The sequence below is a fragment of the Canis lupus genome, chromosome 26 (genome assembly GCF_011100685.1).
Source record: "Canis lupus familiaris isolate Mischka breed German Shepherd chromosome 26, alternate assembly UU_Cfam_GSD_1.0, whole genome shotgun sequence".
NCBI classification, from domain to species: domain Eukaryota; kingdom Metazoa; phylum Chordata; class Mammalia; order Carnivora; family Canidae; genus Canis; species Canis lupus.
In genome coordinates, this window is record NC_049247.1 from 22,724,516 (window position 1) to 22,749,387 (window position 24,872).

General features: G+C 43.0%; 1 protein-coding gene across 2 annotated transcripts in view; it reads left to right on the plus strand.

Annotated features, from left to right (window-relative positions):
• Positions 1-24,872, plus strand: part of ZNRF3 (zinc and ring finger 3) — a 158,124-nt gene that overhangs the window by 73,759 nt on the left and 59,493 nt on the right. The window contains exons 1-2 of one of the 2 annotated variants that reach the window (XM_038575544.1): positions 2,887-2,983; positions 21,953-22,078. In XM_038575544.1, coding sequence (XP_038431472.1) covers positions 21,953-22,078 — 126 coding nt within the window. In that variant the 5' untranslated portion in view covers positions 2,887-2,983. Of the gene's footprint in view, positions 1-2,886; positions 2,984-21,952; positions 22,079-24,872 lie in introns of those variants that run through there. The other variant, XM_038575543.1, reaches the window with a different exon arrangement.

A 24,872-nucleotide genomic window follows, 5' to 3' on the forward strand; every position in this document is an offset into this window, starting at 1 on the left:
TGTGGTTTTATTTTGCATTTATCTGATGACTGGCGGTGTTGAACATCTTTTCATGGACTTACTTGCCATTCTTCTTTCTTCTTTGTGAAGTCTCTTCAAATCTCCTACCCATTTTTAATTGTGTTCCTATTGTTAAGCTTTAATAGTTCTTTATATATTTTGGATACTAGTCCTTAGTCTTTTTTGAGCCATATAGTAATTTCTATATCTTTGTAGTCAGGTAAGAGGGCTTAGTGTTTTTTTTTGTTTGTTTGTTTTTTTTTAGGACTTAATCTTCATACTAGTGCATAAAACTGAACTCCCCCTAAAACACCCTATTCTGTCATTCTTCTTCATCTCAGGTAATGGCAGTTCTGTTCCTTGGAGTCACCCTTGACGCCTTGCTTTCTCTCCCACCTGCCTCCAATTCACCAATTCTACTGGCTCTGCCTTCTGATATATATTATATATAATTATATATATAATTCAACCACTTTCTATTCTCTGTACTTCTACCTTGTTTCAGTCCCATCATTTATCCTCCCAATCATTGTGAGAGCCTCCTAAGCTGGCTCTTTTCAGCCACTTTTCCACTTCCTGCCACTGTCCTCCTATCTTTTCCCAAATGTAGCAGGTAAAACAGTTCTGTTAAAGCATAAGTTAGACCATGTTGCTACTCTGTTCAGAATTTACCACTGACTTACGAAGGCTTCTGGAGTTCTTTGTGGTTTGGCCTGCTGCAGCCTCTGCCCTCTTCTCCCACCTCTTTCCATCTACCTTTGCTCACTCTGTTCCAGCCACACTAGGCTCCTTGTTATTCTTCAGACATATCAGGCCGGCCTTTGGTTTTTTGCACTTGCTGTTGTTCCCTCTGTTGGGGATAATTTCCTGCCCCCGGGCATGACTCTCTCCTTTACCTCTTTCAGCCTTTGTTTAAATATCACCTTTTGCTCAGTGTATAAATTTAGTTTTGGATCCCTTCCTTTTATGCGCCCCCCCCAGCTCCAAACACTAAATATAAAAAGAAAATTAAAGATGTAATTATGCTCAGAAACAAGATAAACATATCTATGAAGAAAATAGAACAGAAATACAAAGCAAAGATTGATGCCGAAGCCTCAGTCCTGCTGCACTGTGAGTCTGATAGTAGGCGGTGACAACGAGGAGCTCCACTCTGGTGGGGCAGTGGGAACTAAAAGTAGCCCATGTGGGGAGGGGACTGGAGCCAGACTCACTGCTTAAAACCAAAGTCTGGGCCGGGCTGCTCCAGCTTGAAAGGTGGCTCAAAATATCCAAGACAATTACTGCTCAGGATGAAGCCTAGGGCAATGGGAAGAAACAGATACAACCTTGAGCCTAATCATGGGCCAAGGTCACCTGGAGGCATGATGACTGAAGCTTACTAGTGTCATTATATCCTGGGAGTCCTGGTCTGTCAATACAAGACCTGTTCCAGGCTTCAGGATCCTGGGAAATTCCTAACGTCCCCCTAACCACAAAATGTTGGGAGAGGTGGTACAGAGAAGACCCTCTCACTCACACCATACCCCACCCCATCCCACCCCGCCCAATGGGCTATTGTATGGGTTGCAAACCCAAATTCCAAGACATCTAAGGAAAACCAATTTTGCTAAAGATAGCCAACAAAATCAACAGTGAGAGATTAATTTGTTCAGGATTAAATGAGAATAGAGCAGTCTGACAACGACCTTAAAATGCATGATTTGAATTATCAGAGATGAAAGAAGGAATTCCAGCTATAAGAAAATATGCAACCCAACTGGCAGAAAGGAAATATTAATAGGTGGATATGAACAAGAATAATATGCAAATACTGGAAATAAAAAATAGGCATTGCAATGTAAATTTTAATAAATGAAACTCCACACTGCACTAAGATGCAGATAGGATTAATGAATTGGAAGACATGCCGAGAATTTTACCCAGAATGCAGTAGAAAAGGATGAAAAAAATTTTTAAAAAATATTTTGACAGAGTAGTTGGGTGACCTAGAGGAAGAGAGTAGGGCCAGTGGCAGACAAGAACTACTCAGAGATGCAGTCTGAGAACTTTCGAGGAGCAAAATAATAATAAGTTTTCAGATTGAAAACACACAGAAAGTACTTTGCTTAACAAGATGAGTTAAAATAAATCCACAAATCCACCCCTAGACATGTTGCAAAAGAGCCAAACATAGGGATAAAGCAAAAATCTCCAAAACAAGCCAAAGAGAGAAACAGATAACCTGTGAAAGAATAACAACTTTAAGGTAGTCTTTTTTTGTCTAATGCTCTTTTTTATTTCATTGCAAGCCCTAATTCTAAATAGTGAGGTAGCAGGTTATTGCATATGCCCCAATTAAAAGGTTTGCTCTTGGGGCGCCTGGGTGGTTCAGTTGGTTAAACGTCTGCCTTAGGCTCAGGTCATGATCCCGAGATCCTGGGATCGAGCCCCATGTTGGGCTGTCTGCTCAACAGGTAGTCTACTTCTCTTTCTCCCTGTGTCTTGCTCAGGCGCTCTCTCTCTTTCTCAAATAAATAAAATCTTGAAAATAAATAATTAAAAGGTTTGCTCTTAGACATCCCAAATTTAGTCTCCTTGAGTGGTAAAGGGACCCGAGTTTGAGTGGCCATCCTCTTTTTTTTTTTTTTTTTTAAGATTTTATTTATTTATGAAAGACAAATACACAGAGGCAGAGACATAGGCAGGCTGGGAAAGCAGGCTCCATGCAGGAAGCCCGATGTGGGCCTCAATCCTGGGACTCCAGGATCACGCTCTGAGCCAAAGGCAGATGCTCAATCGCTGAGCCACCCAGGTGTCCCTAGTGGCCATCCTCTTTAAAACACAGTATTGGAAGTTTACAGTTTGGGGTATTTCTTCCCCTGTTTTACAGATGAAGAACCTTGAGGTTCAGAGGAGCTAAATGACATGCTCAAGGCCATGGCTGTAAGAGACCCAGGTCAGGCTGTGACACTAAGCTACGCTGATTCCGAGGCATCCAGAGGTAGTTCTCTAAGCTAAGGTATAAGGGTCTCTTGTTGGGACTTCTGTTGTGGTGGATGATCTTTTTTGCCAGGGCTGTGAGTGGTCCCCTAAGCTTCTTGCTGTGGGTCAACTGCATCCTGATGGAGATGGAGAGATTGTATGGTTGTTCTCCTCTACCGACAAATAGACTAAGTACCTGGTATATTCCCTAACTCTTTGGCCACCTTCTAGGTTTTTTTTTGTTTTGTTTTGTTTTTTTTAAAGATTTTATTTATTCATGAGAGAGACACAGTCAGAGGGAGAAGCAAGCTCTCTGTGAGGACCCTGGGATCACACCCTGAGCCAGAGGCAAATGCTCAACCATTGGGCCAACCAGGCATCCCTTGGGGTTATTTTTTTAACCTATTTCTTTGCTATTAACATGTTGCTAGATCAAGTTAGTGCACTTATAATTTGCTATTACGTATTCCTTTTTTCTTCAGGTTAGGAAAATCCATAGAGATTGGTAGTTTTCTTCCTGCCAGGATACCTTTTAGAACCCTGTTGAATTTTAAGCATTTACTTTTTTATATTTTTTCCCTCCAGTTAGATAAGGACCTGAGAGCTCCGCAGAGATAGGAACCACACTTTTGCTAGTCAGGATTTTTGGAGAAATATCTGAAAGTAGAGAAGAGACATGTTAGAAGGATCACTGACTTAATGGGTCGGTAACCAGTGCTCAAGATGGGGGTGCTGTGGATGGATTGATTATGCAATAAAATCATTATGCTTCCTTAAGAAATCAAAGGATTGGGATGTAGAACAATAATATATCTGGTACTCGGGCATTTTCAAACTCACCTAAGAAATACCTGTTTTCCTTTCTTGCAAAATGTGACCACAACCCTGAATTTGGCATTTTCTTTCTTTTCTTTTCTTTTCTTTTTTTTTTTTTAAGACTTATTTATTTCTGAGAGAGATAGCACATGAGTGAGTAGGGGGAAGGGCAGAGGGGGAGAATCCCAAGCAGACTGCCTCCTGAATATGGAGCCTGACCCTGGGCTCAATCTTATGACCCTGAGATCCTGACTTGAGCTGAAGCCAAGAGTCAGACACTCAACCGACTAAGCCAGCCAGGTGCCCCAGAATTTGTTATTTTTGTTTCATCTCCATTGCCACATCTGTCTCAATTGGTCCAGCTTTTGGCTGAATGTGTTCTTGATGCTCCAATATTCCTAAATTTGGGCCTCTGCCATGTGTGAAGGCCAGGGCATCCTGAAGCTCAGTTTGTCCTTGTCCTTAACTATGAACCTGGCATGTCTGTACTCTGAAGGCTGGGTCCCCCATCACTTCTGTAGCACCTTGTTCTTTAGATAGCTGCCAGCCCCTTCTCTTTGTCTCAGTTTTATTTTTGTTTTTTAAGTTTTTTTATTCAAGCTCAGGCTAATAACTAAGAAGCTATCAGGATAGGAACCGTTCTTAGCATTTGGATTAGATAAAACATGTTCCTTTCTTTTCAGCAGCAAGGAAGTGATGGGGATATATTTGCTGTCGACTGTGGTAGGGCAGTGGAGCGCCCAGGCTCGTAGTCTGCCTGGGTTTAGATCTCAGCTCTGCCACTTACTTGTGTGTGACCTTGCACAAGATTGTTAAGTTTCTCCAACTTGGGTTCCTCATCTATAAAACAAGAATACTAAAAATACTTGCCTTGGGGTGCCTGGGTGGTTCAGTCAGTTAAGTGTCTGTCTTTGGCTCAGATTAGGATCCCAGGGTCCTGGGATTGAACCATGCATTGGGCTCCCTGCTCAACAGGAAGTCTCCTTCTCCCTCTCCCTCTGCGTGTGTGTGTTCCCTCTTTCTCTCTCTCTCAAATAAATAAATCTTAAAAAAAAAAAAAAAAAAAAAAAAAAAGAATACTGCCTCAAAGGTTGTTAGGATCAAATGAGTTCACACCCATGTAACTGGTATAACAGTGCCTAAACCAGAACATGGCGAGCCTACAACCAGTGTTAGTGGCCATTATTATGACTGCTGATGTTTTGGTGTTAGGCACTGCCCTGGAAGTTTAATGTATGTTATCTGTACTTTTCCCAGCAACCTTATAGTGTCAGTATTGGTATCCTTAATGTGTAGATGACAAATGGAGGTGGGAAGAATTTCATCTGTGCTGGGAAGCTTGCTCAGGAGGCCTTGGTCTGCGTGGGGCTCAGCATTTGCTTTATTGCCCTGGATCCTGCTTCCCTTTTGAAAGGCCCTGGAAGCAGCCCTGTCCTCTTGACCTAAAGCTTTGGTGCAATCAAAGTGAGAGTCAGGTGCACGCTCTTGTCAAGCACACAAGATAAGGCCAAGGCCTGCCTCATTCATCCAGTAAAGTTACGATGAGCCACTTGTAGTTTCAGAGAATTTATTATTCACATAGACAGAAAAAGGGAAGTAGCCAAAATGGCCAGTTCCCTGTGGTCTTGTCCCACACTGAAAAAGTGCTACAGTGAAACAGGAGCCGAGCATTTCACTTCTGGGGTGGGGGTGGGGGGTTGTCAGGGCAGGAATCTCATCCCCATTGGACCTCAGGAGGTAATGAGCAGCTATCCCATGACAGCCCCCTAGGGGAGACAGAAGATGGCCTTGAGGTGCACCTCACATCCCCCTACTCCCCATATTCTCTCTTGTTTATCAAGAATAACAAGCGTTCAGGCCCTTACCTGTGGTATGCAAGGGGCTACCTGCAGGAAAGGCCTAGCCAAGCTATTCCCCTCTGCCATCTGACCCACAGGCCTATAGCTTCTCCTCCTATGACCTGAAGCGCGTGGGTCCCCTGCTCTGACTCCTCTCTCTCCTGGTGCATACCAAGACTAGTGAGCTTTCTAGGAATAAATGTCAAATTCACCTAACTGGATAAAGACCCCTGAAGATGGAGATCCACACGAAGTATAGTTTTTTGTATCTATTATAGGCACTCATGCAACATAGCCTTGCCCTCACTTAGAAATACCATAAATATAGGTTTCTTTATTGTGAATGAAGAGCCACATGATTTCTTTAGTTGATAGCCTTGAAATTGGACACTGTGAAAACCTGTCCATCAGTCTACCTAAGAACTGAGTAGTGGAAGATTCCAGGAGTCTGTCTACACTGTCCCCCTCCCTAACCTGGTGGTCATCCCCTAGTGTCCTAGAACGTCATGGCTTGGGAGGTAGCAACACAAAGCAAAGGATTTCGATCAAAACCAAAAAGTCCAGAGGGCTGTTGTAATCATCCATCTCTGGTATCAAATGCCGGACACTGTGCTAGACTGTCAGCGTGCCCTGTGTGTGGGTTTAGGGAGTGGCTTTAACAAGATTGGCTAAGGGCAGACCCAGCCTGGGTTATGACCTCCTGAGTCCACTCTTCCTTGAGCAAGAACTTTTATAGCAGACGTAATAAAGCATAGGTGGCTTAATGAGGTGAGGAATGGGCAAGAAACTGTCCTAGCTTGTGCTAATAATGCCTGATCTATAGCGGCTGTCTCCAAGGAGCCTGAAGTACAGCTCAGACATTAGCTCATTAATCCTCCCCAAACCCCCATGGGGTAGGCAAGTGGCAGGCATTCCTCTTGCTCTCAGGATCAGAGAGAATGGGGCTCTTATGCGACTTGCCCAAGGTCATACAGGGTGGCAAAGCCCAGCATATAATTTATTGCTTTTAACTCATGAGCCTGTGGTTTTTCTCCGTTCCCTATCCCCACTTCCCCTGCTATTAACAGACTACACAGGAATATTTTAATCAGGTGATTTTCATCAAGTGGCCCTTCCTGGGTTGGAAAATCGCCAGGACAATTAGAGAGCAGCAGGGATGGAGTGGGATGAATCTGTAGCCTATGGGTTTTGCTAGTGACTCTTCAGGGAACTCAAGGCACCCTTCCCATCTCTGGGGGTGCTTGCCCTCTTTGGATTTGTCACTGGTGTCTTGCTTTCATGCATTCCTTTGATGGGTTTCTTGCTTGATGACATGGCCTTGGGGATGTTGAATGGAGGTAGTTCTGGTTCCACCCACTGCCCTTCAGGGATCCTCCTGTTTTCATTCTGTTCTTGGTGGCATTGGGCTTCTGGCTAGGGCTCTCTCCTCTTGGGCAATATGCCCTAATTTACCCCTCAACCTTGGAATCCTAATTTATTAAATGTATTGGCTTATTCCATCTTGCTCAGATGCTGTAGGCGCCACCCCTGTTTTATGGATTAGGAAACTGAACCTCGGGGCTGTGTTCTCATCACCCCATGCCACCAGTGTAATTAGGGTCTTGACCTACCTTTTTTTTTTTCCTTTTTGACTTGTTCTTTATTTGCATAGCTCTTTAATAACAGCTTCATTGAAATAGAATTCATATACTATGCAGTTCACCTGTGGAAAGTGTAGATTTCAGTGGTTTTCATCATATTCGCACAGTTGTACACCATCACCATAATCCATATGAGAACATTTCAAGCATCTCTGAAAGAAATCCTGTACCTTTTTGCTTCTGCCTTCTTGTTCTCCCATTCTCTTACCCTTCAGCCATAAGAAGCCGCTAATTTATTTCCCATCTCTGTGGTTTTCCCTATTCTGGACTTTCCTATGAACAGAGTGATAGAAGATGTGGACTTTTATGACTGATTTTTCTTACTCAGCATAATGCGTTCAAGGTTCCTCCATGCCATAGCACGCATCAGTACTCTGTTCCTTTTTTTGTGACCAAATAATAATATTGCATCATATGGGTGGACCACATTTTGTTTACCCATTCATCTATTGATGGATATTTGGGTTATTTCTGCTTTTAAGCTCTTATAAATAATGCGACTATGAACACTCATGTGCAAGTTTTTGTGTGGACCTATGTTTTCATTTCTTGTGGGGATATAGCTAGGAGGGAAATTGTAGGGTCAGATGGTAGCTCTGTGTGTAATCATTTGAGGAACTGCCGGCCTGTTTCAAAAGCTGCTTTCCTGTTTCACCTTCTCCCCAGCAGTATACAGAGTTCTGATTTTTCCACATCCTAGGCAACACTTCTTTTTATCTGTCTTATCACATCCTAGTGGACATGAAGTCGCATCTCATTGTGGTTTTGATTTGTGTTGCCTTCATGGCTAATGATGTTGAGCAACTTTTCATGTGCTTATTGGCATTTGCACCCTTTTCTTTGAGAAACATCTATTTAGATCCTTTGCTTATTTTTTTTTTAATTGGATAACTTGTCATTTTATTCTTGAGTTGTAAGAGTTCTTTCCATATGATTTGCACATTTTCTTCTATTCTGTGAGTTGTCGTCTTACGTTCTTGATGTCTCTTACAGTATGAATGGTATCACTTTTTTTTTTTTTTTTGAATGGTATCACTTTTTGTTGGAAGTCCAGTTGATCAATTTTTTTGGTTGCTTGTGCTTTTGATCTTGTCTTTCAGCCTCCTTTCCACTTGCCAGGCACACGGGCCCACTTTGTATCTGATACTCCGGTATGCACACATGGTAGGGCATGATCAACACTGCCCTTCAGAGGGAGAAGCAAGGCTCAGAGGTTACAAGACTCTTCCAAGGCCACACAGAAGATAAGTGGCCGGTGGCTAATAGCCCATGTCCATGGTGGCATCAGCATAGAATGACAGGCTCTGCTTGAAGCTGGACTCTGAAGTGCCTGCCTGCTCTTAAAAAACTGGGTTAAGAATCTCAGAACAGTTGCTTGGCAAGTGTTGAATTATTCCTCCCATTTTACTTTCTATGTTTTTCCAATGAAAGAGACCTTCTGAATAAAAATGAACTTAGAATCTCAACTGGAAAATAATGAACCTGCCTCTAAAAGCCCTGCCTCTCTTCGCATTTAGAAAACTACTCAAGGTTATATCGAGCTGGGCTTTATTCCATTCATTGGTACCTTGTAAGAAATTCTCAAATCTCAGGAGTTGCTGTCTTTATTTTATAAAGAACCCCTGATAGGTACTTTATTGTAATATTTGGAGAGGTCTATTTTGGGGCATATGATGGAAGGATTTTTAGCCTTGGTTTTGTTTTGAGTGGTTTCGTCCACCTGTTTTGTATGTATTGAAGAAGGAAGGGAATGATTATGACGTAACTTTGTAAAATTTATCTGTGATCAGGTCTTCCTCTTGAGCAAGCTCGAAGTATTAGGATTATCAGAGCTAAACTGCCATGTTTCAATTGATTAGGACAGCGTTTCTGTTGATTCCACCCTACGAGCTGGTCTATGAAACCTTTCGCTTGTGTTTTCTTGCTGAGCACTGGTAGGCAGCCTGTGTTTGCCTTGGTAGCTAGTACACGCTCAAAGTGCCTGGCTTTCCAGCTCATACAGAGAGATTTCTCCAGAGTGCGCTTGTCTGCTGGACCAGCCCATTGGAGGCATGTTGTCTTGGAAAAGCAGCACATCTGTCTGAGGATGCAGTACTAGGGTGCTGTGGTAGTACTGCCAGTTGTTACTTTGAAACTGTGTTACGCATAGAGTTGACTGATAGGAAAAAGCCCTGGGGAGCTTCCAATTTCTGTCACCTGTTGTGTCCATGTATGTACATACATTTTAGATTTTTTTTTTTCCCCAAGCTGATGATCAAACAGTACAGCAAAGGAGGGCTCAGATCTTAATTACCTTTTCCTGCCCAGCGTCCAACACGTGGTCAGTGCTCTGCAGATGCTGGTTTAAATGAACACTGTATGGGAATACAAACAAGGAAAATCTCCCATTATCCTTACTGTCTAAGAACCTACTGACTTTTTAAACTTTGTTTGCTTTCAGTTTTTGCCCATCAGCAGGTGGTATTTTCAGCAGGCTTCCACTTTGCATACAAATTTATCTTAAAACTTCACACATGGTACTTTTAATTACCATATTCTCTTTATCATTATCATCTTGTGATTATAAAATAGCCCATAAGTTATGCACATCGTTTCTCTTGGTTATATCGTATGGTCGGTAAGGGCACACGTTTTTCAAAGTTTTCACAGTTTGCAGGAGGACTGCCTCAGGATTTTATTGTATAAAGTTTCTTCCTTGTTTTAGATTACATCCTCAGATCTATTCTAAAAGGGAGATTCTGAGGGGGTGGGGGGAAGGCCCTAAGGAACTTGGGCTTTGTTGCATATTGCCAGACTAATGCCCAACAAATTCAGCCAATCCTCAGTGTGGCCAGGTGTGTTTACATACATCTTTCCCCACAGCCCTCCCTCAGTGGGGCTTAGCATTGATTCACTTTGATTTTGCTGTGCATTAATTAGCAGTGAGAACAGTGTTTTTTCTGTTCTTTACTATAAATTGTTTATATGTATCTCTTAACTTCTGTCATTTCGTTCCTCTTTTATCTGTTGCTGATCATATGAGTTTTAAGAATACATCATTCTTTCTGTCTACTTTGTTGCTTATCTAGCTTAATTGTCCTAAAGGTATTGCCTCAACTGCTCCCTCATCATTTCTCAGAATAACTTCTAGTGGCCACATTGAACTTTCCTGTACATTGCTACCTACCTGCCCAATAGGATGTATTAAATGATTCCTTCATAGAGCCTCATGGTACTCCTGGTTTGTGTTGTATTAAGATCCTACGAGTAGCGCCCGGGTAGCTGAGTCTGATAAGCGGCTGCCTTTGGCTCTGGTCATGGTCACTGGGTCCTGGGATAGTCCTGCATTAGGCTTCCCTGCTCAGCGGGGAGTCTGTTCTTCCCTCTCCCTCTGATGCTCCCCACTGCTCATGCTCTCACTTGTTTTCTCTCTCTCTCAAAAGAATAAATAAAAAATCTTAAAGAAAAAAAAAAAAAAAAAAGATCCGGGGCACCTGGTGGCTGTCGGCTAAGCATCAGCCTTTGGCTCAGGTCATGTGCTGGGATCAAGTCCTGCATTGGGCTCCCTGCTCAGTGGAGAGTCTGCTGCTTCTTCTATCCCTTCCCCCTGCTTGTGATCTTTTTCTCTCATGCGCACACATGCTGTCTCTCAAATAAATAAATAAAAATCTTAAAAAAAAAAATCCTATGAAAGATTTAATGTGTTTTGGGAATTTCTTTTCCACTTGTTTTATTCTGGTTTCAGACTAGCATCATGCAGTCTTAATGATTTGTTGTTTTATAGTATTCTATTTTATTTATTTATTTAAGTAGGCTCCATGCCCATTGTGGAGCTTGAACTGATAACCCTGAGATCAGGAGTCACATGTTCTGCTGAGTAAGCCAGCCAGGCCCCCCTATGGTATTCTTTTTCATTTTGGAAGAAGGAGAATTCCACTTCACTGTTTCCTCTCCAACATCTTTCCTCTTGATTCAGTAACTTCATTGTGCATAAGCACCTAACCCTTACCTTTTTATAATAAGAACAATCAAGGGGATGCCTGGCTGGCTTAGTCAGTAGAGCATGCGACTCTTTATCTTGGGGTTGTGAGTTTGAGCCTCACGTTGGGTGTAGAGATTACTTTTTTTAAAAAAATGAAGAAAACATTAAAACCAAACAGAAAGAACTGAGGTAGAATTAACTTTTGCTTAATGTTTTCATATGCTTTTGTATAGTCTGTTGAATACTTAAAAAAAAAATTTAACTTATGAATCATCGCCTTACCTATTTGAAATTGGAAATAGAAGTTCTTGGTGGAGGTTCTTGGTGGACATGATGGTCAGATTTACACAGAGCCATACCTAAGTTTCAATGTAATCCTCTGACAGAGGGAAATTCCAGGGGATGCAGGATACTCAAGTGAGAAAGTGGACTTGAAATACTTGTTGCCTTACCCGGCTTCTTACAAGCAACTTCTTGATTGTTCTTTTGGTACAGCAGAACCTGATAGGGTAAAGGCTGTCCTTGGTTTTTCTCTACAAAGTGACACCACTACAGGAGACTACGGCTTAGTGTTCTGAGAGCCAGAGCCCTCAGCAGAGAAGTGCTGGTTTAATCCTTAGGCTGTTTCCAGTTGGAAGTTGCAGCAAACCGCAATAGCCAGCACCTTTCTGTGCCTGACAGATTTTCATCTCCAATGCTATAACCACATCGGGGTAAAAGCTATATTCAAGTACTTCTAGATCTTCAATCCGGAAAAAGGTTTAAACTGGGTCTGTTCAAAAAGCAAAGAGAGTTTTCTCTTTCTTTGTACATAGAACAGAAAAAAGAAACCCTGTGATTCAAGAGAAAATGGGTGGGGCTGTCCTTTTCCATTCCCTCACATACATTATAAGTCTTGATCCTAGCCACCACACCTTTTAAGAAAAGGTTCAGGGGCTGTTGTTTCAGGTAAACCTCTGTGCCACAGTGACACCCTACCCTGGCTGGCAGCAGCAAAAGGACAAAAGGAAGGAAGTTTCCCTTTTAAATCCCTAGGAATTTTTTTTGATGAGATAATATTACAGAGTGAAATGTCTCTCCTGCTCTTAGTTCAGTGTTTGGCTCCTGTGTAACAGTAACCCACTTAGAAGCAGGCAGCCCTTTTGAAGTTATTTTAAACTTTGAGCAGAGTGTAGAGATATTGTAACTCTGGATAAGAGCACCCCCCGCCCGGGTTTCAGTTTTGTCATTTCAGACGTGTGGAAAGTGCACCAGTATATCTCAAGGATTTTGTACTGAAAGCTTCTTAAAGAGCTGGTCTTGGTTTCAAAGCTTGGCTTAGTATCCTGTACTCAAGGGAACGTAGTTCTGTTCCTCCAGATACTTAACCTTGTCTGGCATAGTCTTTTGGCTTTGAAGTTCCCATAGATCCTTTGTTCATTAACAAAACAGGGAAACCATGATAGTCAACCCCATTGGGCTCTGAGAAATTTGAAGAAGGTCCATCTTCATATTTCAGTGTAAAACCAGATGTTTGATATCTGGCATTGATGATGGTCAGGTATACACATTGCTTGTTGATAGTCATTTTGCTTTAGCAGCTCCTGATTTGGAAACCCAAGTAGGACATTCACTGCCTCTTCTAGAGGTTATAGGATCTTTATGTGTCTGGGGGAAGGTTGGGGCTTCTCAGAGCAATCACCCTGGTTATTGTGTTTGCCATCTCTATAACACCCAAATCCATGTCATGCTCTGGTGCCACCTGGGAGTTATTTTTGGTTGTGGGGGTGGTGAAGGCTGCTGGTTCTTTCTGTACCATGTCTCCCTGAGTCATCCCTGTGTGATGGTCCCAGCCATCCTCAGCCTAGGCCCTGGATGGCTCCCAGAGCAACCGTCCCAGACAGTCTCCCTCCAAGTACCCACTGTCCTCTGCAGGATGCCTCAGGGGTCTCTCTGGCCTGATGGAATGCTTCCCCACGGGACCCATAGAATCTACTGGAACACCTGGAGGAAGGATCTTCTGTCCAGCAGTGCATAAAGGCTTTAATCAAAATAAAGCATGTATATGTTTACAAAAAGGCAAAGAGTACTTCCTGACTTATTATAAAAAAGAGCATTCCTCTGTTCCACCCTTTGGCATCTCTGATTGCTATTCCCAGGGGCAACTATTCTCAATTATTTAGTGGTTTCTTGTCTTTGTCTCTGAATATTTCTAAAGTTCTCTGAATTATTTCTAAATTAACATGCATATAACTGCTACTTTGAGCATACTTCATACTTTGAGTCCATTAAACAACCAAAAAAATTTTTTTACCCCCTACTATGGAAAGTGAAAATTTTTGTCCTCTTATGCCCTCTCCTCCCTTCCCTTCCCTTCCCCTATCTCCTTCTCCCACATCCCATCTCTACATTTTTCCAATGTAGCTGTATCACAATTATGGCTTAGATCAGGGTTTATATTATTATGGCTGTCGCTCTTTTCAGCCAGGTCATGCAGGCCATGCCCTGCTTATGGTTTACAGTTCTGGTGTAACTTTTAAATTTTTTTCTGGAGTTAATAATTGTCCCACTATGTGCCATTACTTCAGTTTGCTATATGATTATCACTTTTCATTCTCTTTGGCAGAACTATAAAACTCTTGTCGGTACTGTCAAGCCTGTTCTTTTTTAGGGGTGCAGGGAGGCTCTCCTGCAAGCCAGTCCCATCTGGACTGGTGGTCATCCAGCAGACTGGGTATCATCCTGGGGACATCACTCTCCATTTTTCTTCTCTGTTGGATTCTCCATGTCCTGGAGCCCATGCCTGACTGGTGCTTGGTTTATTCTCTTGTTTTGTTGAAGCTGACAGTGACTTCTGAGATCAGATGTTGGAAGAATTTAAGGTTTTGCTTTGTGTGGGGGGCACATCCTCTATTCTTCTTCCCTTCTCCACTGCCCTTCATTTTTATTTTTTTAAAGATTTCATTTATTTATTCATGAGAGAGACACACACACGGAGAGAGAGAGAGAGACAGAGAGAAAGACAGGCAGGGGAGAAGCAGGCTTCATGCAGGGAGCCCGACATGGGACTCGATCCCAAGACTCCAGGACTACACCCCAGGCTGAAGGCGGCGCTAAACCGCTGAGCCACCCGGGCTGCCCTCCACTGCCCTTTAAAGCACTATCGTGAGCCTGCCTGAGTGAAGGGCATAAGTGTTCTGTTCTCTATATGTAGAAAGCCTTAGCCACCTCTGCATCCTCAGCTACTGTGGTCGCACAGCAGAACCTAGAAAGAACAGCCTTTCCTCCTGTCCATTGTTCATAAATCTTTTTATCTCGATGATGTCTTTGGTGACATTGTTTAAAGTTCATGCAGCATTTGATTAAATCCTGACCTGTTTGCCCTGGTCCCTTACTTAGCTGAGCAGAGACCCAAGTAGCTTACCAAAAACAAAGCATGAGGCATGGCATCAGACCTGCCTCTAGCCAAAGGCTGTTCTGCCAATAGTCATTTATTGAGCACCTATTGAACACAGTGCTCTGGTTGGAGTTACAGGGGACCCCTGTAAGACTCTCCTTCTAGAAGCAGGTGCCTTAGAGGGGAAGCTGAAAGAACTGTGGTAAGCACCAGACAAAGCATTTGGGGACCGGGTAGTGGAAGCAGCTATCTGTGTTGGTACATTCAGGAAAGCTGCATGAAAGGGGTGGCAGTGAATGAAGCTGGGCTCGAGACAGTATTCTAGGCAAAGGCATAAAGCGTGAGCAAACATGACAAGTCTAAAGGAAGTGAAGAAGGTGGGGGCTTTTCTAATGATAGAGTATCTACTATGTTACTATGGCTACATGTTTGATCTTTAATCCTTTTAGCACCCTGTTAAGGCAGGTGATAGTGTCCCCATTTTACAGACGAGAAAATCAAGGTTTATAGAAATTGAGTCATCTGCAAGTTGATGTACCTCATAAGAGTCAGGAGTGAGGTTTAAACACAAGGTTGCCTGATTCCAAAGCTCTCATTCTTTCCATCCCCAAACACCTCTTGGAACAAATCAAGAGTAAGAGAGCAAGAGCCAGAATAATGCAATGTTCATGATAATGTCAAACCTCGTGTAAAGGATTAACTGGGCATTTTCCGTCAAATGACTTAAGCAAGAACATCGAGCATCCCCAAATTACTGTTCTGATAGCTCAAGGCCAAAGTGCGCGGCGCAGGACATGTTTTCTTTTATAGTCTCACACTTTAATTGTACCTGATTGGTTATTTGCACTGTTCTTCTGTGGATCTGTCCCAGGAATTTTTCCTGTCTTCTCATTCCAGGCCATCCTTCCCTTTCTATAGCATTCTTTGCCCAGTGGGGTCTCGGTCAAGTTCCACTCTGGGTTTCCGAGTCTATTCAGTTGTTTCTTTCTGTTTTCATTAGTAGTTCTTTGTGTCGTTCCCAAGACACACATAGATAGCTCAGCCATTTTTAACCTTTTTAAAAATATTAAGGCAAAAACTTACTACATTTCAAGCACCTGATTAGGTAAACCCCACACATCCAGACATTTAGCGACAGTAAACTCACAGGGGTACCTGGGTGTCTCTGTTGTTACGTGTCCCATTAAGCATCTGGCTGTTGGTCTCTGCTCAGGTCATGCATGATCTCAGGGTCATGAGATAAAGCCCTGAGTCTGGGCTCTGTGCTCAGCTGGAATCCACTTGAGATTCTCTCCCTCTGCCTTTACCCTCCCTAAAGATAAAGAAATAATCTTAAAAAAAAAAAAAAAAAAAAAAAGGAAACCTCAGAAATGCCTATAATTTTTAAATCTTCACGTGTCACATTAAGTTCAAAGTTAACATGTTCAAACATTCACCGAAGTATCCTAAGATTAATCTTGAACAATAGCATTCAGAAGGGCACACAGGTTTTATATGTAATCACTGTCTGTGTGTCACTGGCTGGCGTCAACCCATATAGATTAACAAGCCTGGTTTTAATGTGCTGGCTGTCTGGAGTGATAGTAGGAGGCATCATTCTCTATAGCAGATTGTTACTTAGGGATCCCTAGGTGGCTCAACAGTTTGGTGTCTGCCTTTGGCCCAGGGCATGATCCTGGAGTCCCGGGTTCAAGTGCCGCATGGGGCTTCCTGCATGGAGCCTGCTTCTCCCTCTGCCTGTGTCTCTGTGTCTCCCATAAATAAATAAAATCTTAAAAAAAAAAAAAAAAAGATTGTTACCCAGCACAGGACTGAGGGATCTTTTTAAATCTGGGTCTGATATTTCTTAGTAAATAGTAGAAAAATTATTTGGAGCTTTATCTTGAAAAATGAAATGGAAAATAATAGTTTATTGTTTCACTTAAGTTAAATTATAATTGCAGCTATTATTGATTTCTGGGCATAAACAGACTGAATCCCATGTGGGCAGTTGGAATATTTTGAGCAAAATTGTACAAGGGTATGTGTATAGCATCTTTCTCTTATGTTTGACTTTAGCAATAGGATTATCAAAAGTAATTTTTTTCCAAAATTTTAGAGGACTCCCTTTTTTTTCAAAGTTCTGTCTTAATTCTTTGATCATTCTCTATGAATATTCTCTCTTGTAGATTTCTTCTTTAATCTTTCACTAGATTGTTTGCCATTGGCTTTGAGGGGAATCCTGTTATTGACTAATATGGCTTTTATGGGCTCCATTATATTCTACATCAGCTGCTGATTTGCACTTCTGGTTTACAACTTACTGGTTTGGAACTTACTTACAACGACTCTGCATCTGACATTGCAATGATTAACAAGTGGTTGCCATAAGGATTAAATAAGATAAAATAGGTAAACATAACAGCATGTAAATAATTATGAGTAAACCTTTTCCATTGCTTTCCTCAGACTTGGCATATTTGTTTGCACTTTGTGCCTTTGCCTAGAGTATTCATCCTTTGCGACACATCAGTTCACAGATGAGCATTTTCATGTTATAGCTACTTGTCCTTCCCTATAAAATGTTCTGCTGAGCTCTTAACTTGGAGCCCTTGGGAACACAAAACCCTAGGGTGTAAATGGATGGAGGCCTGGGGTGGCAGGCATCTCCAGGAGCTGATACTGTCATCCGGAGTGAGCTGACAAGAGACCTGAATCATTAATATTTAGCAGATGGTTCGAGGAAGACATTTTTACAGAAGACCTAGCTAAAGTTGCATTCATAGGAGCTGTGTGCCTGGAAAGGTAAACTGTCATAAAGAACTCAGGAGAGAAAGCACCAAGGGTGGAGCTGGGAAGGTGGCAGAGATAGTGAGGTAGGTTTTCAATCCTCTGAGATGTGATTTTGGTGGCCTCTTTACCCTTCACGGGGAAATAACCCATGCCAACGGATTATGTCCAGTGGCACTTTAGAAAAATTCTTTTTGGGTTTTTGAATCTTTGATCCGTGTTCAGGAGTCAACACCCTTGACAGGCTTGCCATTTGGAGCTGCTAACAGTCCCTGCAGTGTCAGCGGATTTGATTGGGGCATCTTAGAGGAGAACAGAGGGAGAGAACGTCTGCACGACGTGTGGCTCAGGGTGTAGGGCCTGACAGCCTCAAGGGGACCTGGACCAGCGGGTGTGTTTGAGGCTTACATAGTTCAGATTTCTGCATGCCTGTGGACGTACTCTTGACATGCCTCTCCTGACATGTGGCTCCTTTATAGCATAAGCCTCCGGTCTGGTCATGGCCACTTTCTCCTCGCCGTGGCTACAAAGAGCCAGGCTTGGGCATCTCCTACTTCTCTTGTTTTTCGTTCCCGTTCCTGAACCTCCTTCTCTTCTTCTCCCCACATTTCACACACCCTCCTAGACCACCTCTTCTCTCTAGCTGCCCATGACTGTCCCTCCATTCTTTCCACTATACTTCTTACTCTTTGCATTGCGAGTGTTCAGCATTTGAGGGCATTTAGCTTTGCCTGAATCACATTGACTTTAGGTTTATTCTCTCACGCATGTTTTTGTGTTCCAACTAACTTAGCAGTTCTCGAAATGTGTCCCCGTGGAATGGAGTGATCGTAGTATACACAAAATGGGTTTATAATCAAAGGGTCGGAAATGCTGGTGTTTGCAAAGGTTGAAAACCTTTTGTTTTTTAAACCTTAGGCCTCTGCAGAGCTTTAATTTCCAAAAGCAAATCCTGAATCCCTGCGGAGTGTTTCTCAGTTTTAGTTACTTGTAGAAGAACCTGTTTTTAATCTCTCAGGGATAGTATCCTGCAGGACATGGTTTCTAGAAGGGCTGCTGTAATTGGCTTAGGCTCTGGAAGGGTGGGAAGCACTTTGTCCTCCCCTGTGGATCCCCATCTTAGTTAAATGCAGTCACTTCTTTTTTTTTTTTTTTTAAGATTTTATTTATTTATTCATGAGAGACACACACAGAGAGAGGCAGAGACACAGGCAGAGGGAGAAACGGGCTCCATGCAGGGAGCCCAATGTGGGACTCTATCCTGGTTCTCCAGGATCGTGCCCTGGGCTGAAGGCGGCGCTAAACCGCTGAGCCACCCGGGCTGCCCAAATGTAGTCATTTCTGAGTAAACTCTTGGGACATTTTTATTTTTATTTTTATTTTTTAAAGATTTTATTTATTTATTTGAGAGAGTGAGAGAGAGCGCGCACATGAACAGGATGGGGAGAGGGAGAAGCAAGCTCTCTGCTCAGTAGAGAGCCTGACATGAGGCTCAGTCCCAGGACCCTGGGATCTGACCTAAGCCAAAGGCAGATGCTTAACTGACTAAGCCACCCAGGGTCCTCTTGGAACATTTTTTTAAAAAGCATTTTTAATTGTTGGAAAAATTTATATAAAATTCACCATTTAAGCCATTTTAAGGTGTACAATTCAGAGGAATTTATAGTCACAATGTGCACCCAGCACTGTTCTCTGATTGCAAAATATTTTCATTACCCCAAAAGAAACCCTGGACCCATTAAGCGTTCACTCCCCATTTCTCCATCCCTCAGCCCCAGCAACCACAAATCTTTTTGTTCCTACGGACTGGCCTAATCTGGACATCTTATCTCAGTGGAACCACTGATAAAATGTCTTAGACCTGCACCATACCTCTGCTCCCCCAGTGTAGCTCTTCTTCACTGGCCAAACTTCATTCATGTGTAAGTAACAAAAAACAACTGTCCTCTGGAAATCTCCAAGTCATGTGGCCATGTTAAAAATATCAAGGAATACTGTGAAAGAGGGTCATGGTATGGTTGCCATTGCCATGCGGATTTGGCCTGGGATTTCAGGAAGCTGATTTGAACTGGGCAGGGACTCCCTTCCTGGTGGTAGAAGTGACAGGCTCTTGCACAGTTGGCTTATCACCCTCCCTCATCTCCTCTCCAATCAGAGGTCTACATTTCAGGCTGCTCATCATTTGATAAGCCACCAAACTTGTTAGAATGGGGAGCTGGGTTCTTCAGGAGTGGAATCTTCATTTGTCCTTTGGGCACCATCACCAAGCCTGAGGACTTATGCAAAAATTGAATGTTCCAGGGCCCTCTATCTCATGTGTTGGGATTCCCAGGGGATGAGTTATTCCTTACCCACTGGAGAGAGCTGCTGCCCCCCCCCCCCCGTCCCTCCCCACACCTCATAGCACCGTGTGCCCACCTCCCTCCTAGGCTTATACAACCCGTCCTGTTGCTCCATTGAATTGCCACACTTCTCTAATCTCTCTGCTGCACCCCTTACTCCTCCACTCTGGGTTCCTCTTGAGGCTGGGCGTACCACTGCCAGGAGGTGTACAACCCATCGGCCTGGAGTTATTATTTTCAGTGTGCCACTCTTCCACTCAAGAACCTGTGGTGTTGTATTGGGGTCCAAACACCTTTCTAGTTTTCATCTGTCTCTCTTCTTGGTCTAGACTCTGGTCCTTCATACTTATCAGACTAGTCTGGTTCCTCTTCCCCCTCCAGCCTGTAGTTCCTCTACCCCAGGCTTAGGACCACTAACTGCCTGCTGTCTCTCCTTTCTCCTTGACCAATCTGACTCTTCCTTGAAACTCAGCTCACAGCTCAGCATGGGGCTTCCCTGAACATTCCAGCAACTCTTGCTGCCCACACTAGATTCATGTTGCAACTCTAGTACCACAGAACTTAGAGTTGGCAACATTTTTTCCTAAAGATTTAATCACTTGGTCTTTCCCTCCCAGTCAAATGACTGGTTCTTGGAGGAAGGGATGGTAAAGTTAAGCAAGTGAAGTGGGAAGGCACCAGACTGTGAATCTGAGGGCCAGGTCACCTATGAGTGCAGCCACTTACTGGCTCCGTTGTCTTGGTAAATCTACCTATCTTGAACTTCTGTTCTCATCTATAAAATGAGTGGGGGATAAAAAGAGTATCTTAGTTTCCTGTTTGCTGCTCTAAGAAGTTACTGTAAACTTAGTGGCTTAAAGCAGCACAAATTTATTCTCTTAGCCTTCTGGAGGTCAAAAGTCAAAAATGGATCTGTAGGTGACATTCCTTCTGTAGGCTCTCTGTAGGAGAATCTGTTTCTTATCTTTTCAGCTTTTAGAGGCCAGCCTTGGAAGATATTATTCTGTCAACCACAATGGATTCTTAGGTCTCTTGTGTCTCTACACATTTCTTACAGTTATTTAAAGAGTTTAGCACTGTGCTAGACTCATTAATTTTTTTTTAAGATTTTATTTATTTACTTGAGAGAGAAAGTGAGGGACAGAACACGAGTGGAGGGAAAGCCACCCAGGCACCCCTAGACTCCTTAATTTCTTGATAGGTTAGTTTACCTATGAGGATTTCCTCTTCTCAGATTGTTACTGGGGATTCCAGAGCCTGCCTGATAAAACCCAATGATAGAACTGTGAGTGCAGACTTGGGGATTGTTCTGTTTTTATTTTATTTTTAATTGTTATTTATTTTTTATTTTTTAAAGATTTTATTTATTCATGAGAGACAGAGAGAGAGGCAGAGACCCAGGCAGAGGGAGAAGCAGGCTCTATGCAAGGAGCCTAACGTGGGACTCGATCCCAGGCCTCCAGGATCACACCCTGGGCTGAAGGCGGCGCTAAACCGCTGAGCCACCCGGGCTGCCCTATTGTTCTGTTTTTAGACTTTCATTGACTGCAGTTTTACTAGTGAGAATTTGATGATGGTTTTCTTCCTATTTTTGATTTTCTGCTTTGCCCGTTTTGAAAGAATCCTCAAAAATTTTCATCTGTTCCCCAGTAGCCAGGAGTGGCCTCTTAAACAGTTTGTTAGTTATACTGGTGATTCTACTATATGTCCAATGGTCTTTCCATAAATTCCTGAATGTGTTTCTGAGTCCTCTTGCGTAACTTGCAGTAGAGATGTGTCCTTAAGGTCTAGAAGCCAAAATAGTCTAGGATAACTAACCTAGTTAATTTTATCTGTAATTGCTACTAAATATTATGGTGTTTCACAGGAATTTAGATAGGTATTTATATGGGAGTTATGCAGTTTTTCTTGCCCTGCGTCCCATCAATTGGTGTCCACCTTGGGTGACAACCACTTACAAAGCGGTGAGAAAGCGGGGCATCTGGCTGGCTCAGTCGAGGAGCATGCGACTCTTGATCTCGGGGTTGTGGGTTCATGCCCCACGTTGAGTGTAGAGATTATTTAAATAAATAAATAAACTTGGGGGGGGAAAAGGCACTGAGAAAGCATCTGTAAAATCTGTGCCCCCTCATATTTAATTTTAAGTTTTAGAGTACTTTTCACTATTGAGTCTGAGACATGTACAATGTGGGTCAAGCACATCTGTGGCCTATATATTGAAGCTTCCTTTCTCTTTTGCTTCCTAGATGCACCCACTGGGCCTGTGTAATAACAATGATGAAGAGGACTTGTATGAATATGGCTGGGTAGGAGTGGTGAAGCTGGAACAGCCAGAATTGGACCCAAAACCATGCCTCACTGTCCTGGGCAAGGTAAGTGTCAGGCCCTGAGGAGGCCGCACTTCCAACTGGTGTTCTCTGCTTTCCCATTTCCACAGTTCCTCACAGAGCAGGTTACAAGGCAGAGCCATGCAGGCACAGCATTCTTTCCCAGCTGAATCGTGTGAGATGAGGACTAAGACGTACGTTTCTGGCAGCAACCTGCCCCCGGCCGCCCCATGGAGCTTCTGAGCTTGGACTCTGATAGCTAGCGCCTGCCAGCCTAAGAGTCAGCTCCACCTCTTGTCACTTTGTGAACTTAAGCAAGTCACCTTCCCTCCAAGAGTCTCAGTTTCTTATCTGTGAAATGGGTTCTACCCTCAGGGAGAGAAGTTCAGAAATCTGAGCTTTGGGGAGTTTAGAAAGGTAGTAAGACTGTACATGTTTTATATTAAGTAACCCCCCAGGAGGTCTGGGGCAGTTCTCAGTAATTAAACACATGCCTATTTGCGTAGCAAACGATATGATGTTCACATTAAGTGGGATAAACTAAAATCTAAATTGCCTCGTGTTAGTTCAGGGCAGCTTTGCCTCTAAATGAGTTCAGGTCCATTAAGTTTTGCTGCCAAGTAAGTTATGGAAAAACTTCTGGGTTTTAGAGCTTTTTTGGTTTCAGAATGGCAGACAGCAATTATGGTCCTATATTAGAACTTACCTCATAGGATGGTTAGGAGGTGAGATGAGATGCAAACGGCCAGCAGAGTAAGCTCTCAAAAAATGTTTGCTGCCATTGACTGCTCTCATCCCATTTAGAATTACTAAAAAAGACCTGTGAGCCAAGAGGGGTCAGCATTATCTCTGGCTGCTATGTTAAGATAGAAATAAATTTATTTTGGGAAACTATCCATCAATGATCTTAAAATATGACAGATAACAATCTGTTTTAAACTGAACTGGATCATTTTGTTAAAGGGAAAGGTTTGGAGAAAGTTATTGGAATTTTAGTTGAAGGGAAGGAGGTATCTCTTAAGGATCATGTTATTGCCTGGATTTTTTTATTTTTATTTTTATTTTTTAATAATCTCAGAAGCTGCTGTCTAGATATCATGGGGAGACAGCTGGGAAGAAAACAGTTCTGGTCCCTGACCTCTTGAGGATCCAGGCAAGAGAGGAGGTGGTTTTGATACAGGGTCCTTGATGGGGAGCCTTTCCCAGACTTGAAGATGTCCCAGCCAGGGTCTCCTGAAAGACTTTCAGTCCAGGAGACCATTATGGGTCTAACTTGTGATTTTCATGTCTCACTTATCTTCTGAAGCTTCTGAGCACTTGTCGAGCTCTCTTGCTCTTTTATAGCAGCAGGGGGCTAGGAGTGGAGGGGGGTGGTGGTGGTGGAAACCAACCCAGGAATTATTACCTGTTTGGTTTACAGTTCATGAAGTCAAATCAAGGTGTTTTAGGTGACCCAGGCCCTGATACTTCATCGTTTAAATAGTTAGCCAGAGCTGCTTAATGATGCTAGGAAAGCAGCGACTCCTTTGAGAATACTTTAGTGTTTTCCTGGGAGAAATGCCAGCTACATCCAAAGGGTAGGAACACTGCTTTCCTTGTAGGTAGTACACTCCTTATATAATATTTTCTCCTGTACTTAAGCTGCTGCTATGCAGGGCTCAGCAGTTTGGCTTAATTTGCTTTGCCCCAGTCCAGAGGAGCTCTACCTTTGCATCTGTTGTGTCTATAAATGGGTTGGAACAGGTTTCTCAGGGACACCCCATTGTTGTTCAATGGCTTAGTGATGTTGAAATCACTCAGAGAACCCAGTTGTTCCTTCCCCCCACCTAGAACAACCATGTAGTGGTGTTCCTTGAAGAGTTTTGTATGGTTGGGCCTGCTAGCCTGCTAAGCCAGGGGGAATAAAAACCCTTGACATATATCGAATCATTAAGTACTTCTTGGGTTTATTCATTCACCAAATATTTATTGAATGCAGAAGCTAAGTGTGTGGTTCTACCTGCTTGCAAGCAAGAGCCCTCTCCCCCAACCACGTTTCTGTTTGGAAAGGCTGTGTGGTGGCCAGGCAGTATTTACACGTGGTTAGTTACTGAAATTTGGCTTAACACCTGAATAAAATCATTAGCAAAAATGCTTGGGCCAGACAAAGCAAGACAGCTTCACATTTGTTTAGAGCCTAGGTCTGTACAGGAGGTGTGATGACTCACACATCTCCCCCTCTCTCCCTCTTTCCTTTTTTTCTTTCTCCCTTCCTTCCTTCCTCTTTTTCTTTCTCATTTTAAAATGTAACTGTCCTCAGCTTCGATTTTGTTAACTTTGCTAACTGCCCTTTCCTTTTTTTTGAGCCCCTAGCAAGAGATTAGGATAAAGAAAAGCAAAGTGATCCTTGTGGGCAGCTCTATCTCCTGCAGATAGCATGCTTTTCTCTCATTTCTTTGCTCTCGGTGGCTATGGCAAGAAGACGGTGGGCAGTGGAGAGAAGCACAGAAGGAAGAAACTGCAGCCAAGTCAGTGTGGGGGTGGGAGGAGGGACTCCTCCATATAGATGTTGAGACTTGCTGAAATCCATGGAAGGGAGGACTTTGTCAGGCATTCGTAAAAAGCCTGTGGGAGAACGGTGGGGGGGGGGGGGGCGGTGGGGAGGGCCAGACACAGACCCCTCTCCTTCTACCACCCTCCACCTTCAGTCACCTACTTGCCCACAGAAAATGCCATGGGGCAAAATGTTGAAACAAGAGAGGAATGTCCTAAATTAAAAAACTGTAAATGCCTCTCCAGGAGTTCAAATAAAGTTTCATTTTAAAAGCAAAAGACATAAACTCATCACCTTGGTTTATTA